At 37.9% G+C, this 14,457-nt stretch overlaps 1 protein-coding gene and 1 long non-coding RNA gene across 7 annotated transcripts in view; one reads left to right on the top strand and one right to left on the bottom strand.

Annotated features, from left to right (window-relative positions):
• The window catches only part of LOC139570903 (transcription factor COE3-like), a 74,817-nt gene extending 70,186 nt beyond the window's left edge, over positions 1-4,631 (bottom strand). For 3 of the 6 annotated variants that reach the window (XM_071393217.1, XM_071393215.1, XM_071393220.1), the window contains exons 1-5: positions 3,966-4,629; positions 3,545-3,701; positions 3,187-3,250; positions 2,757-2,812; positions 908-981 (exon numbers count right to left, since the gene is read on the bottom strand). In XM_071393217.1, coding sequence (XP_071249318.1) covers positions 908-981; positions 2,757-2,812; positions 3,187-3,250; positions 3,545-3,701; positions 3,966-4,096 — 482 coding nt within the window. In that variant the 5' untranslated portion in view covers positions 4,097-4,629. Of the gene's footprint in view, positions 1-907; positions 982-2,756; positions 2,813-3,186; positions 3,251-3,544; positions 3,702-3,965 lie in introns of all 6 variants that reach the window. The other 3 variants (XM_071393214.1, XM_071393216.1, XM_071393219.1) reach the window with 3 other exon arrangements.
• An 89-nt stretch (positions 4,632-4,720) lies between these two features.
• Positions 4,721-11,429, top strand: LOC139570904 (uncharacterized). Its single transcript, XR_011674189.1, has 2 exons — positions 4,721-4,848; positions 9,951-11,429. It is a non-coding gene; the product is annotated as an uncharacterized lncRNA (long non-coding RNA).
• Positions 11,430-14,457: the final 3,028 nt, after the last annotated feature.

Raw genomic sequence — 14,457 nt, 5'->3', positions numbered from 1 at the left:
ACCTCTAGAAAGCACCATATTCCATGTTAGATTTGGACAATATTTAGGGAGACCTCTTCTACACGTTGTGCCTTTAATGACTAGATCATTCAAGACTGTGCAATTTTGGTGCTTATTTATGATATGTCAATAAATAATCTTAGTATGGCAAAAAACAAGGCTTTGTTTATTCATTTACACTTAATTTTCAACATATTGATACGGCCTAACTAATAAAACTGCACAGTTTATACTCAAATAGAGTATAGGCTAGTCTTGCACATCATTCTCTTCATGATATATAATCAATGTCAAATATCACCATATTCGATTTAATGATATATGGACAAACCCTATTCCACGTGTCACAAATAAGTGATGGATGCATGTAAACAATTTTGTATGAGTGATGAGTTTATGTAGACTTATTAAAAAGGCAAATCATGCTCAGTTCTAGGTTAATGCACTTGCTCTCAAACAACTTGAACAATGCGACAGTACAACAAAAGAAAGGTTAACCGACAGTATCCGAATTCAATTCTCACAATGAGCGCAACAATAAACAACATAAAACGTTGTTTCTTTTAGTATCAACGACACCACTGAATAGCATCAGAACACGAGAGCTTGAGATTTACCTCGTTAAATGACGCTAAAAAGTTCGCTGATCACCAATGACAGGTGGGATCAACCAAGGCCTGACTCCATGTTTTGAGGCGCAGACTCACTGGCATCAGACTAATATTAATATATTCAACAAGAGACCCTGTAGGCTACAACTATCCTGGGTACAAGTCTGTTTGTATTCCACTACTTGTAGGCCTTCTCCGTGTATGCCAATATGATAAACAAGTGTGGGGAGAAAATATAGAAATGTACTGTATACTTCTTTAACAACGATGAGTTTGTGGAGAGAAAATAAACTTACCTGCACATAATTTCGTGCGTAAGAAGAACTCTGCACATTTCAGGGTTTTTGTCTTGACCCTCATATATAATCGCCTTTGGGAAAAATAAAGACACAAATATGTAGGCTACATTAAATACATATAATGAGCAACTGTATATAATCATCTTTACAGTAGCCTAAATATAAACGGCATTTAAAACCGAATAGTCCAAAACAAGTGCCTCCAAAAAACAGCTAAACTACTGTTGTTATTGGTGAAAAATCAATATTGTCGTCACTGCTGCAAAACTAACACTGTGATACATTTTCAATAAGTGTCATGATGTAGGCCTAAACCTACGAAATTAATAACATGTAACAATGTTGGTCCAATGATAATAACAGATGATGATGATGGTGATAATGATGATGATGATAATAATAATAATAAGTATAAGTATAATATGTATAATATAACAACGTATATATTTTTTTGTTATAACATTATATTAAGAATACTTTTTAGAGGGAGTTTTTCATAAGGGACGATCCAATGACGTGTCATCAATATGGTTATAATCTGCAGATATTTGGGGGAAAGTGTTAATGGGCAATCTGTTGTTTATTTTTGAGCTGCTAACAATGATCTTTCTGTGGATAAAAAGCGGTGTCTGGCGGTGCGGTTGAGTAATTTTTGAGCATTGGCTGAAACAGATGGTGTGCAGCTATCAGTGGTGCCGCTCTCCCTCCCTCGGTTCCTCCCTCCCTCTATTCTGACGAGTCGCTTTGCTTCCCTTTATTGAACTAGCCTACCTAGCGCAAAGACGCATGTTATACGGCACTGTACGGCCTTGTTTTCAGTAGGCCTATAGCACTTCTATATTCAATTGAAGACAGTTTGAATGTGTGGCCTATGATAAGGAGTAAAAAAAATACACAATTACACTCCGAAATGTTGACGTCCTATTCTTTCTGGGATGGAACGCCACTTGACTTTTTGACGGCTTTGTTTTTGTTTGATGAGCACCGGGCGATTATATATACTGGTTTGATTTATGTCGATATTTGCAGCTGCAGAAACAGAGAAATCCATAAACTGCTTGTTCTGCGTCATTGACTCGGATCATTCGCAGAGGAATTTTCCCTCGGAGTGGTGGAAGCTTTAACGGCTCTTTTAAATGGATCTGCTGTAACCCTCGGTAAATTAGTAGTAATAACAACCACCATGGCGGAAAAGTCTAAAATAATAACTTTTTATTTTTTCCCTAGTTAACATCATATGATGAGATTTTGGGTTGAATTTCGTGAATTGTTCTACGAGTGAAAGTGTTTCAGCTACGTGAGCTTTTTCAAAAACTCTTCCCAAACATTAGATATGTTTAATATGGGTCATGGGTCAAGTTTAGCAACATGCCTAAAAATGACAGATTAGAATAAGGGACTCAACAAGACAACTTGTAACTCCATATCAATAAAATAGCCCAGGCCCACTTTATTTTACAATAGCCTATCATATCTTATATGTAAAAATAAATAGGCAAAAAAATGCATTATATCATTATCGGCAGAAAGTAACGACATCACAAACCAACAATCATCATTTATATTGTATAGGTACACAATTGTAAACTAAATTAATGGTAATTTAGTGCTGGATTATTTTTACTTATGAGTCGCGCAAAAACAGGATATAGGCCAACACGCAATCTATATATAAAGCCATTTCAGTCAATGCATGATTGCATAAAGAAAACCCATCTCATAAGTTATATTATGCATGTGTGATGAATTGCACAGGTTGTGGAGATTTGCACCATGCAGGTGATGTATAGAAGCAATGTATCTAGTGTAAGCAAGCTGTATGAATATAAGAGTAAAGGTAGTTTACCTGCTTCGTCATGGAATCGATTAACCGTATGAAAAGATCCTGTTCTGTTCTGACGCCTGGGGAAGAAATATGACAAGCTTAGGAAAAGATGTAGGGCTGTGTGAGATGTACATGAATGCTGATGATAAAATAGAAAATCATTAATATAAAGTATATATATATATATATAGATGTTTTTTTTTTTTTACTCAGAACATTTATACATCTATAATCTGCATCATAAATAATTTTATCTGGACATTTAAACAATGATTTAGAAAATAAATTAATTGTAAATGATAATAATGATGATAACGATGATGGTGATGATGATGACAATAATAATAATCATAATCATCACCATCATCATCATTATTATTATTATTACTATTATTTATAGGCTTTATCTTTTGGGTAATATTGCATTTATCTAAATAATTTTTTCACTCACCATTGCTGTACAACAATTGTAGTTTGTAGTGTATCCCATTGTTAGTTTTTTCACTGTTTGGTTCCTGAAAATAATCAACATTGAGATGATGGTCAGCTGAAAATAAAGCATCTATCTATCTATCTATCTATATATATATATATATATCTATCTATCTAGCTGATATTTCATCATTTTAAATTTATAATTTGTCAAAAATAAGACTTACAACCACGCTCCTGTCATCGACGAATGGGGTTAAAAATCGATATTGCACGTGACCTGCTTTATTGACCCACAGCCATCTCTAAGTACGTCAAGTTCATTTCAAAGTAAAGATTATGAAATTCAATAAACGATATTCTCATGAAGCGCTTACTTTATCTTTCTCCACAAAGTCCACATAAGCTGTCCTTTCGATCTCCACGGGTTGACCCTGTCTGTCATACAGTGCCAGGACGAAATGGAAAAAATTGGATTTTCTGAGGTTGGAAGGTGGCTGCTTTTCATAATGTGCCCGTGCCAAGCCAACACCACTGCAGGGAGAAAACAAGAGACCATCTCGGTTAAGTATCAGACACGGGAGACAGATGATGGAGCTAATGAAAACAGTGGAGATGTGCAAGCACGTTTGAGTACGAGAGATTTCTTGATTTGTCACAATAAGGGTAATCTGATGTAATGAAAGAGGGGAGAGCCGAAGGGGGACATTGGGAGACCGTAATTGATACAGAGTATTGAGGGGATTGAGGGTCGATATGAGAAATGCGTGAGAAAATCAGATGATTTGGCATGCGTACCTTTGGGCGGCTGTGTTCGCATCCACCACCCCAGCTGTGTGCATCCATGAGCGGACAGAATTCAGCCCACCCAGCGGTTCCTCCTTCATCGTTGTCCCGCCCCGCGATATAGTTTCCTGAATCCCAAACATTTAGAACAATATACGTGCAAAGAGCCTCCTGTGAAATTCGGTAAATAAACGTCCAAACGTGTTATCCTTGAGGGTTTACGGGATAAGTCGTAAATGCCGTCTGAGCCTTGCAAGGGGAAAACCAGGTCCACAGGTCTCGCCTCCCTTTTCAATCCGTCCTGGGCTGCAGCGATGTGAACAATTCTCAAAGTACTCTACTTAGTCGGTGTGGAATCCACAGACTGGAAAAGTGACTTGTTCAACAGACTAGGCTTTTTTTGTGGCTATTGTCCCTTCTTTTTGTTGTGCTTATTCACAGAAAAATTCGATAGCTGTTGTTTGTGTATGGATGATGCTCTCAAAGTAGCGACATCCCTGAAGCACCACATCCAAAACCTTCAGGACACTTGAATAAACCACTCCTGAAATTGAAAGGTGCTGCTTCTCCAAAAGACAAGCACACGCAGAAGCTGATCACCGTGGAGGTGTTCCCGGTACACAGGAGAGGTGGATAAGGGGCCTTTCGCGTCGTTGCAGGATGGAAGGGAACATGCAAAACTAAGCCCTCTTTCCCCGAGGACTGAAATCTTTCCCGGGAGCCAAAACTCTAAACCCACGGGAGAGGCTCAGTCAGAAAATGACGCTCATGGGGCGTAGCTTTTACCATATATGGAGCTCTGACGATTCCTGTCAAGCAGTGGCGCTCGACTGTTCGAGTATTAGCCTATAGAAGCAACCTGAGAACACTCGCTCTACTTTTCTCTTGCAATGTGGTGAGTTGATTTTTTTTCTTCAATGATATGAATTCAACGAGGTGTGACCATCACACAACATTCATTCACTATATTAAAAACCTATTCCTGTTATGGTCATTTGTCTATTGTGAACGCGTGCTTATGATAGGCCTACACTATATTTTTTAGAAGATTTGTAATTAGACATTTTCATATTTTTATTAGGTTATTTAATTGGGAGTATTATGACACATAAGATTGATATGGCCGGCAGTGAATTCACTAATGTGGGCTATGCTAACAAAAACATTTAATAGGACTATGTTATGCCTATATAAATCATGTTTTAGAAATTAATATGTTGAAATGATTGTCTTATCTTTGTTTAATCTCACATTTAGCCTATATTGTTTAATCAAAGGAGAAACCAACAAAGAATCTCGATAGGAATAAGGTCTAGTCCGTAAACTGAGTGTGCTTCACTGCTATGCAGATATTAAAATATTAACAAAGCCTCGGGATGTCATTCACTCCCATGCAGAGAAAAAGTTTTTAGATTTTTGGGGAAATTGACCACCAGTCATTTACGTGTATTCCAAAAAATATTAGTAAAGAAAGTATAATGAGTGTAATTTCATTCAATTTATATTCCCTGACCTCTAATGTGACGAAGATCCGGATTGCCTTGTATAAAACATACTCATACTCGGTATCTTTATTTTCATCTCATGACGTATAAGTCATATGTAGTGTAATGGCTTGATTGATTGGGGGAGAGACAATGTCCGAGCCTTGGATTCAGAAAACCCTTCACATTATTGAGGGCAAATAGGTGAAGGGGGGAATGGGGGGAGGAGAGAGGAAGAGGTGTAGCCTATATCCTCAGCAATCTATCCATCTGGTGCTGAGGGTTAATAGCTGCTGCCAAAGATAAATGAATAATAATCTGTTGCTTTCACCTCTTTTCAAGATCTATTGCCTTATTGCCACTCGGTATAATAAGATATATCCTTATATGTGCGTCAGAACAACACATATTTTTTGAAGGCATGAAGGTAAATGCCCCATTAACACGTTTTTTGCTGTAATTCTTGGCACTTCCAACACAAATATAAAACAGGCTGAGGAGCGGAACGGGACAAATGTGTCTGTTCATTTGAGATTGTCAACCTATCTTTCTTTGCAGAACTTTGGCCTAGCCATACTGTGTGTTTTTTAACATGGCTTCAAGTCGTTTATTAGAACTTAACCCCTAATTACACGCACCAATGCGATTTAAATCAGATTATCAAATTAGGAGACTTTGAGACAAATCCTCTTAGATCTGATATTGTTGACTGGAGAGGGAAAATGGATCTCCACACCCGTCACGTAGGTAACGATGATGTCCTGAAAGGGGGCTTTAAACCGTATTTGACAACAAATGCAGCTGCCCCGCTATTTCAGAAGACATTAAAGGAAAATGAATGCAAATCTGTGTTCAAAAGCCATCTGGACGTGGCGAGGGGCAGTCAGCTGCTCCACACACATGCGAGGAGCCTAAATCCGTCTCGACTCATTCTCCGGGATCATCTGCACTGTGGGCTTAAATCGTGAAAAATGCGCTCGCCATCATTAGGAAAATATTACAATCACACGTTCCAAATAAAATAATGTTCTTTGTTGATCTCCTATTTTATAACAATGTGTAGAGTTTATGGATGAAGAATCTGTTATTTATTATTTCTCTATTATTTCTATCAATCAATTTGTCTTAATCAACTTGTCACATAGTCTACAACCATTTTCTGCATATTCGAACAACATTTATTGTGGCATATAGGCCTACCACATTGAAGGTAAGTGAAGACAAGATTCTTGAAGACAAGATTCCTCAAAAAATCTTCATCATACATTATTGAGAATATGGACTATTTTATTGATCATATTGAAATGATCACATTATAAAAATGTGATGACCAAGATATGAATCCCCAAAAGCTAACATGGTGATGAAGCTGAATTTCTTCAGATCATTGGCGCGTGGCTCTTTTGTTCCATTGACTTCCAAGACCGTGTCAAGGGTGACGTCTTCTTTTTTGGTACGAATTTACGGGGCGAGGCCCTCATGATCTCAGTAAATTTACATGTAAATGGCGACATCAGCCGATGCACGTGCCACAGGCCAGCGGGCTTCCCAGATGTCAAGACAAAGTCAGACGACCACTGCCCAGCTGTCCTGAACGGCATGGACTTTAGGACAACTATTATAATCACATGCATTGATTAGCCATCATGTTTTAACTTGATTGATTAAAGGATAAGCCACCTTTGTGAACTTTCAGCATTTTTATTATAACAAATGCGTGTAATACACATTTACAAAATCCATGCATTAGTTTGTGATAAAACAGCCTAAAGTGTCAAATATAGGCCCAATAAACATCCCACCTATGAATTAGTTTAGAAATATAAATATAGACTAACTGATCAAATCTATGCATAATATGCTCATTTATTTTACTGAATAATTTTATGTTTATAAAGTTGAAATAGAAAATTCGTTTCAAAATTGCAAGGAGTTCACATTTACATCGGCCTGTCCTTCATTGCTTTATTGGTTAAATACATATAAAAACGAAATCTTTATAGACATGTCACTTGTAGCATAATTATTTGCCTTACATTGTAGACTTCATGTACACCATCTGTTTAAAAGTCAATATGATATGACATAAAGGAGTAGGCCTAACATATGCAGATAACCTAATAAAAACATTGGGCATAAGTACCAAATTATGAAAGACAATTAAATAATAATTCATAAGAAAATATGCATTGAAGGGCATAACGAAAACGCATATGGCCTACATTTAGGCCCACATTTCAGACATCTGGAAACCAAATTCTGAGCTCGTTCCCCACATTTTTCTATTAGTTTAACCTAACAAAATGTTCAGCATTTTAGAGAGAAATTAGATGAAGATATCGGAAGACTGGGAGATGCAACATAGGACAGAGTTAATAGACAGCGCCCCTCGTTGGTTACAGTGGAGATCATGTGTCGATTGGGGGCAGCTGTTCTCCTCAGTGATGCAATTAATCGAATATTCATTTTTCACGCCAACAGAATGAGCAGAGTTTGAATCGTCCCGGACAATTTTTTGCAAAGGACAATGGATTCGATTAAATTCATTGTAATAGTTTGTCTTTCTTTGAATAGGCCTACAGATTATTGTTCGTACACACCTGTTTAGTACAGAAAATGGAGGCATCTATAAGAGGAGTCTATTTCAACACAACACCCAAAAACATATGACAATTGTATTTAGTCACGCGAAAATATGGGCTTTATAAAACTTCGTTAAATGTGCACTGCCAGTTCGATTGAATCTCAAATCTGAGAAATGTATTGAGACTATTTGAGTGTAAAATGTATTATGATTGTTATTATTATTATTATTATTATTATTATTATATGTAGCATTTTACATTGACACAGCAAGGTCACATTTTCCTCACCAACTTTAGTTGAGAGTGGTCTGGTTAATTATGTGCAATGGTGAGTTCTGTCATTCGCCGCGTGCACAATTTGCATTTCCATTTTGCTGGAAATGATGAGAGAGTTGCTGTGCGGTTTAGAGCCTCGCGGCGCAGTCTGCGGGCGATTCACATTTTAAAAAGGCGAGAGAAATTAAATAAGAAACCGAGACCACTTCAGGGCTATTAACATCTAAAATATCCCATGGAAATTGAGCCCCAAAAAACATCATGACCATTCCCTATTCACACCGCTCTAAAATCCCATTTTGAAAAATTCCCATCAATAGAATTAGGCGTAGGCCCTACATCTGAAATTGTCACACAACAAAGTTGTCCTTTCAGTTATTTCGATTTCTTTATGAACAATAGTGTAGATGGTATAGGTTCTAGGCAACTTCAAACCTGTTTTAACTCATCTGCAATAAACAATGAAAAACTCATACTCAAATAATAACTTCCATTTCCAATCGAGAACTTAGACATACAGTACATGCCAACAAAGCATTTACAGTCCTTTTGCCAAAGAGATGCTGCCATGTATTGGGTAGGGTTCCCTCTTAGAACCTAGAGATCCTTGTTTTGCTCATTGAGCCACTTGATTGACAAGCTGTTCTATGGTGATATTGCCCCACCTACAGGAGTCTGCAAAATTCTCAAAGATTTTAGGAAGGAATTTAGAGTTCAGTTTTCAGAGAAGATTCACAAGGCACTCTATGAACGCTCATAATAGGAGGCTATTCGGGTACTCTGTATCACCAGACCACTTATCACCACAGATATACACAGACCGAACAACATTTACAGTCATTTCAATTTGGAAGAAGTAACCGTACTTGAAATGTACTGGGTGTGCAGAGGATGTGACAGTATGGCTCGCTAGAAGTCAAATGTTCTTCAGCTGATATCCACAGGTTGCTCTTCAGTTAGTTTATAGTCATGGGTATCTTGTTAGGTTAATTCAATCTGGGGAAATAATAAAATCGTATGAGAACTTCAACCGTTAATCCTAGATGTTTTCTTAAATCTACATGGAAGCTTCTGTCAAATGGTGCATTCATTTTGTCTTTCATACTCAACCATGGTTGCACCATTTAATCGATAGCTCTTTGTTTCGCACATGATACTCAATTCTGTGAGTGTACCTTTGTGTTAAATGGTGAGATTAACTTTAATTCAACAAAGCTTTACGAGAAAAACACAAAGACACACAATGGAAAGATCTCACCCTTATCAGAGCCATAATACAATTCAAAACAGCTCAAATGATAAACACCTGCAGTGCAAGAAAGCTGAAATGAAAGCTGAAATAGAAGTGTTTTTATGACCAGGAATGATAATGATAATGTCAGAAGACAGAGACGGGGTCAAGGAGAAAGCAGCACAGCAAAAGTAAAAATAATCCCACCTTCAGTATTCTCCTGCAGAGTGCAGATGAGTGTTACTGGCTAGGAACCTTTTTGCTGCAACAAAGGGGTGAAACGTTGGAGGTAAATGAAATTACAACACAAGCCAGTTTTTTCAATCTATGTTTAAGAGCTCAGTCCCTATTTTCCAAACTATCCTTTCCCCTTGCTATTGGATGTGGTGCAAATTGTATAATGCTGCTCTTTGTTCTACAGAGTCAAGCCACATGAATAGCCGTCCTGAGCACACACACAAACACACACTGACAAACTGATCATCTTAAAAAAGCAACGCCCTGGTGCTCACTTGGCCTACTTTCCACGGCATGCAGCAGCAGCAGCAGCAGCAGCAGCAGCAGCAGAGGGACGTGGGAAGAGAAGGAAAAGCATTCAGGAGCTCTCTGGGAAGAATACTTCATACCCCACGTATATAGTCATTGAACACTGGCCACCTCACATTCTGTTTATATACTATTTTTTACTCACTGTGTATGCATATACTGTATTCTCAACATAGCTCATCCTAATTTGCCAACTACTGTCCATACAATTTTTTTCCCAGATTACATTACCTTCAGAAAGTATGCATACCCCTCGACTTATTCCCCATCTTGTTGTGTTACAGACTGGATTAAAAATGGATTACATTTTTTTAAATCTCACTCATCTACACACAATACCCCATAATGACATAGTGAAAACATGTTTTTAGAAATTGTTGCAAATGTATTGAAAATGAAATACAGAGATATATCATTTACATAAGCATTCACACCCATGAGTCAATACTTTGCAGAGTCTTTCTGTGTAAGTCTCTAAGACACTGGTTTTCAATCCTGGTCCTGGGGGCCCAATGAGATGCACATTTTTGTTTTTGACCCAGCACTACACAGCTGATTCAAATGATCAACTCATCAAAAGGCTTTGATGATTTGAATCAGGTGTGTAGTGCTAGGGCAAAAACAAAAATGTGCACCACTTGGGTCCCCAGGACCTGGATTGAGAACCACTGCTCTAAGCACTTTCAACACCTGGATTGTGCAACATTTCCCCATTATTGTTTTCAAAATGCTTTAAGCGCTGTCAAATTGGTTGTTCATCATGGCTAGACATCCATTTTCAGGTCTTGCCATATATTTTCAAGTAAAAAATGTAACTCGGCCACTCATGAACACCACTGGCTTCTTGGTAAGCAACTCCAGTGTAGATTTGGCCTTGTGTTTTAAGTTATTGTCCTGCTAAAACGTGAATTCATCTCACTGTGTCTGGTGAAAAGCAGACTGAACCAGGTTTTCCTCTAGGATTTCTCTGTGCTTAGCTCCATTCCGTTTCTTTTTTTATCCTGAAAAGCTTCCCAGCCCTTAACAATTATAAGCATACTCATAACATGATGCAGCTAACACTATGCTTGAAAATATTGAGAGTGATACTCAGTAATGTGTTGTATTGTATTTGCCCCCCAAAAAACACTTTGTATTCAGGACAAAAAGTTATTGCTTTGCCACATGTTTTAAAGAATTACTTTAGTGCCTTGTTGCAAACAAAATGCATGTTTGGAATATTTTTATTCTGTACAAGCTTCCTTATTTTCACTCTGTTATTTAGGTTAGTATTGTGGAGTAACTACAATGTTATTGATCCATACTCAGTTTTCTCCTTTCACAGACATTAAACTTTGTAACTGTTTTATAGTCACCATTGGCCTGATGGTGAAATCCCTGAGTGTTTCACTTCCTCTCTGGCAACTGGGTTAGGAAGGATGCCTGTATCTTTGTAGTAATGAGTGTATTAATACACCATCCAAACTGAAATTATTAACTTCACCATGCTCAAAGGGATATTCAATGGCAGCTTTTTTTTATTTGTATCTACCAATAGGTGCCCTTCTTTGCGAGGAATTGGAAAACCTACCTGGTCTTTGTGGTTGAATCTTACAGATAATTTTTTATGTGTGGTATAGAGATGAGGTAGTCATTCAAAATCATGTTAAGCACTATTATTGCACAGAGAGTCAGTCCATGCAACTTGTTATTGTTACGTTCGTCATAAGGAATGGACCAAGGTGCAGTGTGGTAGGCATACATTTTCCTATAATAAATGAACACCGAACAAAAACAACAAACTACCAAACGAAACGTGAAGCTAATAATAGTGCTGACATGCAACTATCCATAGACAAGATCCCACAAAGCACAAAGGGGAAATGGCTGCCTAAATATGATCCCCAATCAGAGCCAACGATAAACAGCTGCCTCTGATTGGGAACCATAACAGGCCAACATAGACACACAAACACCTAGATGACCCACCCTAGTCACACCCCGACCCAACCAACATAGAGAATAAAGGGCTCTCTATGGTCAGGACGTGACAGTTATGTGACTTGTAAAGCACATTTTTACTTATTACCTTATTTAGGCTTGCCATAACAAAGGGGTTGAATACTTATTGACACAAGACATTTCAGCTTTTCATTTTTTATTAATTTGTAAAAAAATTTAAAACATCATTCCAATTTGACATTATGAGGTATTGTGTGTAGGCCAGTGACCCCAAAAATATCTAAATGTAATCCATTTTTAATTGTAACGCAACAAAAGTCTAGGGGTGTGAATACTTTCTGAAGGCACTGTATATACTGTCTATACACATCACATATACAGCACCAGTCAAAAGTTTGGACACACCTACTCATTCAAGGGTTTTCATTTATTTTTACTATTTTCTATATTGTAGAATAATAGTGAAGACATCAAAACTATGAAATAATTATTCAAAGTTGCCACCCTTTGCCTTGATGACAGCTCTGCACACTCTTGGTGATGGAATGCAGCATTCCATCACTCTACTTCTTGGTCAAAAAGCCCTTTTTACATTTGTATTTTTTATTTTATTTAACCGTTATTTAACTATGCAAGTCAGTTAAGAAAAAATAGTATTTACACTGATGGCCTACCCCGGCCAAACCTGGACCAATTGTGCGCCGCCCTATGGGACTCCCAATCACCTCTGGATGTGATAGAGCCTGGATTCGAACAGGGGACTGTAGTGACGCCTTTTGCACTGAGATGCAGTGCCTTAGACTGCTGCGCCATTCGGGAGCCCTTACACAGCCTGGAGGTGTGTTGGGTCATTGTCCTGTTGAAAAATTAATGATAGTCCCACGAAGCGCAAACCAGATTGGATGTCTTATCACTGCAAAATGCTGTGGTAGCCATGCTGGTTAAGTGTGCCTTGAATTCTAAATAAATCATAGACAGTGTCACTAGCAAAGCACCCCAACACCATCACAACTCCTCCTCCATGCTTCACGGTGGGAACCACACATGCCGAGATCATCCATTCACCTACTCTGCGTCTCACAAAGACACAGCGGTTAGAACCAAAAATCTAAAATTTGGACTTATCAGACCAAAGGACAGATTTCCACCAGTCTAATGTCCATTGCTCGTGTTTCTTGGCCCAAGCAAGTCTCGTCTTATTGTTGGTGTTCTTTAGTAGTGGTTTCTTTACGGCAATTCGACCACGAAGGCCTGATTCACGCAGTCTCCTCTGAACAGTTAATGTTGAGATGTGTCTGTTACTTGAACTCTGAGAAGCATTTATTTGGGCTGAAATTTCTGAGGCTGGTAACTCTAATGAATTTATCCTCTGCAGCAGAGGTATCTCTGGGTCTTCCTATCCTGTGGCGGTCCTCATGAGAGCCAGTTTCATCATAGCGCTTGATGGTTTTTGCAACTGTACTTGAAGAAACTTTCAAAGTTCTTGAAATTTTCCATATTGACTGACCTTCATGTCTTAAAGTCATGATGGACTGTCATTTCTTTTTGCTTATTTGAGCTGTTCTTGCCATAATATGGACTTGGTCTTTTACCAAATAGGGCTATCTTCTGTATACCACCCCTACCATGTCACAACACAACTGATTGTCTCAAACGCAATAAGAAGGAAAGAAATTCCACAAATTAACTTTTAACAATCAATCAATGAAATGTATTTATCAAGGCCTTTTTACATCAGCCAATGTCACAAAGCACTATACAGAAACCCAGCCTAAAACCCCAAACAGCATGTAATGCAGATCTAGAAGCACGGTGGCTAGGAAAAACTCCCTAGAAAGGCACAAACCTAGGAAGAAACCTAGAGAGGAACCAGGCTCTGAGGGGTGGCCAGTCCTCTCCTGGCTGTGCCGGGTGGAGATTGCCTGTTAATTGAAATGCATTCCAGGTGACTACCTCATGAAGCTGGTTGAGAGAATGCCAAGATTATGCAAAGCTGTCATCAAGGCAAAGAGTGGCTACTTTGAAGAATCTCAAATATGAAATACGTTTTGTTTAACACTTTTTTGGTTACTACATGATTCCATATGTGTTATTTCGTAGTTTTAATGTCTTCACTATTATTCTACAATGTAGAAGAAAAAAAAAAGAAAAAAAAAACTTGAATGAGTAAGTGTGTCGAAACATTTGACTGGTACTGTACATATATATATATATATATACTGTATTTCTGGATGCTAACTCTAATTTATCTAGTCTGGATTGCTAATTGGACTCATTCTGCCATTTCATGATTTCTTGTTTAGATTTTGGATTGTTTGTGTATTTGTATTGTATTTGGAGACATTCTATTGCACTGTTGGAGCTAGTAACATAAGCATTTCACTGCACCTGCTATGACACCTGCAAATCTGTGTACATGATCAATAAACATTGATTTGATT

This window comes from Salvelinus alpinus, chromosome 3, assembly GCF_045679555.1.
Source record: "Salvelinus alpinus chromosome 3, SLU_Salpinus.1, whole genome shotgun sequence".
NCBI classification, from domain to species: Eukaryota; Metazoa; Chordata; class Actinopteri; order Salmoniformes; family Salmonidae; genus Salvelinus; species Salvelinus alpinus.
Note: the sequence above shows the minus strand (reverse complement) of the source record. Positions and strands in the feature narration are given on the sequence as shown.